This window comes from Lycium barbarum, chromosome 10 (assembly GCF_019175385.1).
Source record: "Lycium barbarum isolate Lr01 chromosome 10, ASM1917538v2, whole genome shotgun sequence".
NCBI classification, from domain to species: domain Eukaryota; kingdom Viridiplantae; phylum Streptophyta; class Magnoliopsida; order Solanales; family Solanaceae; genus Lycium; species Lycium barbarum.
In genome coordinates, this window is record NC_083346.1 from 37,709,818 (window position 1) to 37,712,290 (window position 2,473).

General features: G+C 37.9%; 1 protein-coding gene across 1 annotated transcript; it reads right to left on the minus strand.

Moving 5' to 3' along the window:
- Nucleotides 1-821: 821 nt before the first annotated feature.
- LOC132612943 (uncharacterized) lies at nucleotides 822-1,946 on the minus strand. The gene has a single exon (XM_060327012.1). It carries the CDS (start codon nucleotides 1,944-1,946, stop codon nucleotides 822-824), a length of 1,125 nt encoding a protein of 374 aa, XP_060182995.1.
- Between the last annotated feature and the right edge of the window lie 527 nt (nucleotides 1,947-2,473).

The window sequence follows — 2,473 nt, forward strand, 5'->3', positions numbered from 1 at the left end:
CATAATATACCGTTGGAAAGGTATTTCAAAGATATACAACTTTTAAGAGGAAATATCCCCAAATTCGTTACATATTTTTCCGTATACACATTTTAATTGAGACATGGGGCAAACTCACTTGAAAACACGCTCTGTAGGGTAACTTCCGACTCTCCTTTGTTCAAGGACTATTGTCATGTATTGATTAAGTTTCAAACACCATTTATACACTACTCAAATTGGGTTCATTATACCCCCGTCTTATGAGTCAAATCTTAGCCCGAATGCACGAGGTGTTACATACACCAAGTAAATTTTGGGCTAGTGTAACCTATGTCAGTCATCCCACAAGAGTCCATACAGTTGATGAAGTCCATGCTCTTGGTCATTCTGTGTGGAAGGCCACCTAGTTTTTCCTCGGGATCCATGATAACATTGAAATCACCTCCCATACACCATGGCCGATTAATACAATTGCTAGTACTAAGAAGACTGTTCCATAGATCCTCCTTTTCAATAGGATTACACTTAGCATAAAGAGCAGTAACAAAGATACCACTGTCAGTTGCAGTGTTTTTGAGTTTACGAGTCAGGTGTTGTTCAGTGTTGGTTATAACTTTTGTAAAATCAGCATTCTTCCAAAAGAACCAAAATCTGGCCACTGTCATTGGCCATACATTGATGAAATCCAAAGTATCTCATGTAGCCATTGATCTTGCTTCTATCACTAACGGGTTCATATATTGCTATAAAAACAGCCTTATTGATGTTAGCAAGTTTTCTAAGTCTGTGGAATGATTTCTTAGATCTTACCCACTTTATATTCCAAAAGATTGCACTAATCATGGATTAAAGGGGGTGGGGAACTTTGTCTCTTTGTTTGTTTCTTGTATGCCTGTGGTGGTGTTTGTTTTGTACTTGTTTTCCCGATTTTCTTCCTGCTTCTGGTCCTTCCTCTTATTTCTGTAGTGTTTTTTCCATCCTTTAGACTTCTTCCCTATGTCATGCCATTCTTCCCTGTTGATCTTGGATCCTGTTGAGTCAACTGACAAAGCTTGGTTCCTTCCCACATTCTTGCTTTCTTTCCTTCCCCTATTGGTGTCTTCCTTCCCTTTGGTCTTCCTTTGTTGTTTGTTGTCTTCCTGTACATGTTGTTTCCTAGCTTCTGTAGGTGTTTCCCCTTCCATTTGATCTTTGTTTTCAGTTTTCTTGTCTCCCTTCTTTTGATCATTTTGTATCTCACACCTCAAATCCACAAATAAATTCAATCCTGCTGAGTCTCTGTTGAATGGAGGCAGTGTCAAAGATTGTATTTCTCCTTCCTCTGGTTCTTCATGTTCATTTCCATCTATTCCTTTTCCTTTTATTCTTTCATTGTCTTTCTCATTCATTGTTCCATTCTCAGTATCACTAATATGTGTTATATCCTCATTACTTGCTTCCAGTCTTGTATTTGCCTCTTGTTGTTCTACTTGTGTCTCTTGTATTATATCCGGTGGTTCTTTCTCCTTTTGATGTTCCTCTTGTAATTGTGCTATCTCTGCCTTGTCCTTTCTTCTTTTGTCCTTGAACTTCGTTGGTGCAACAGTTTTGAACAACACTTTATTTTTCTTTTTTGCCATTTTCTTCTTCTTATTTGCTTTCTTCCTATTCTTTTTTTCGGGTAGCTCCTGTATAGCTTGTTCTCCATTTATTTGTTGTTCTATAACATGTTGTAACTTATCTGTTTGCAAATTGTTCTCCAAGACTTCATTATTAGTCTGTTTTATTTCCACATCCTCCCTAGCATTTTCTTGTACATTAGATAGAGCATCCAAAGCATGACTTCCTCTGTTGTTGATTCTTGCCAGCACTCTATATTCAATGATATTATGACCAATTTTCTTGTAATTCTTACAATACTTAGGGGCACCCTCATGCTCAATTTTTTGATAGAATCCCATAAGAGGTGCATCATCAAATTCCATTCCAATCCATAGTTGATCTAATTGTGGTTTTCTCAAGTCTGTATCTACTCAAGCCTTAGCCATGCTAGGTTGAGTTCAGCATCAAGGGTTAATGGGATCCCGACTGGTTGAATAATTTGCTTAAGATAATGCCATTTATGCAAATGGAAGGGCAAACCTGGCAGAAGGATCCATGCCAAGGCAATAGGGAGGTCCTCCTTAGGTTTGAAATCAGCTGACAATTTTTGAAGCTACATTTGTGCCCCATCGATTTCTAGCACTCCTAAACCAAGTGTTTGTGAAATCCTCCTCTATTGTAAAATTGATTAAAACATTATAATTGTCAAAAGCCCCAATCGTTGTTGTTCCTTTCACAGTGACTAACTCCTTGAATTGTGCCCTAATTTTGTCAATTTGTGGGCGAGCTTTGATGAATCGACCCACTAAAGTGTATCGACACTTCGTCGCCATGATTCCGTAGTATTCCAGTCCTTTGAAGATAATTTCATGACATCCATTGTGTTGAGTTTGTTTTTCCACAATTTTTT

Bases quoted from the DNA above. Each gene is read 5' to 3' on its own strand.
- LOC132612943 (XM_060327012.1), bottom strand. From the start codon at position 1,946: ATGGAATTTGATGATGCACCTCTTATGGGATTCTATCAAAAAATTGAG.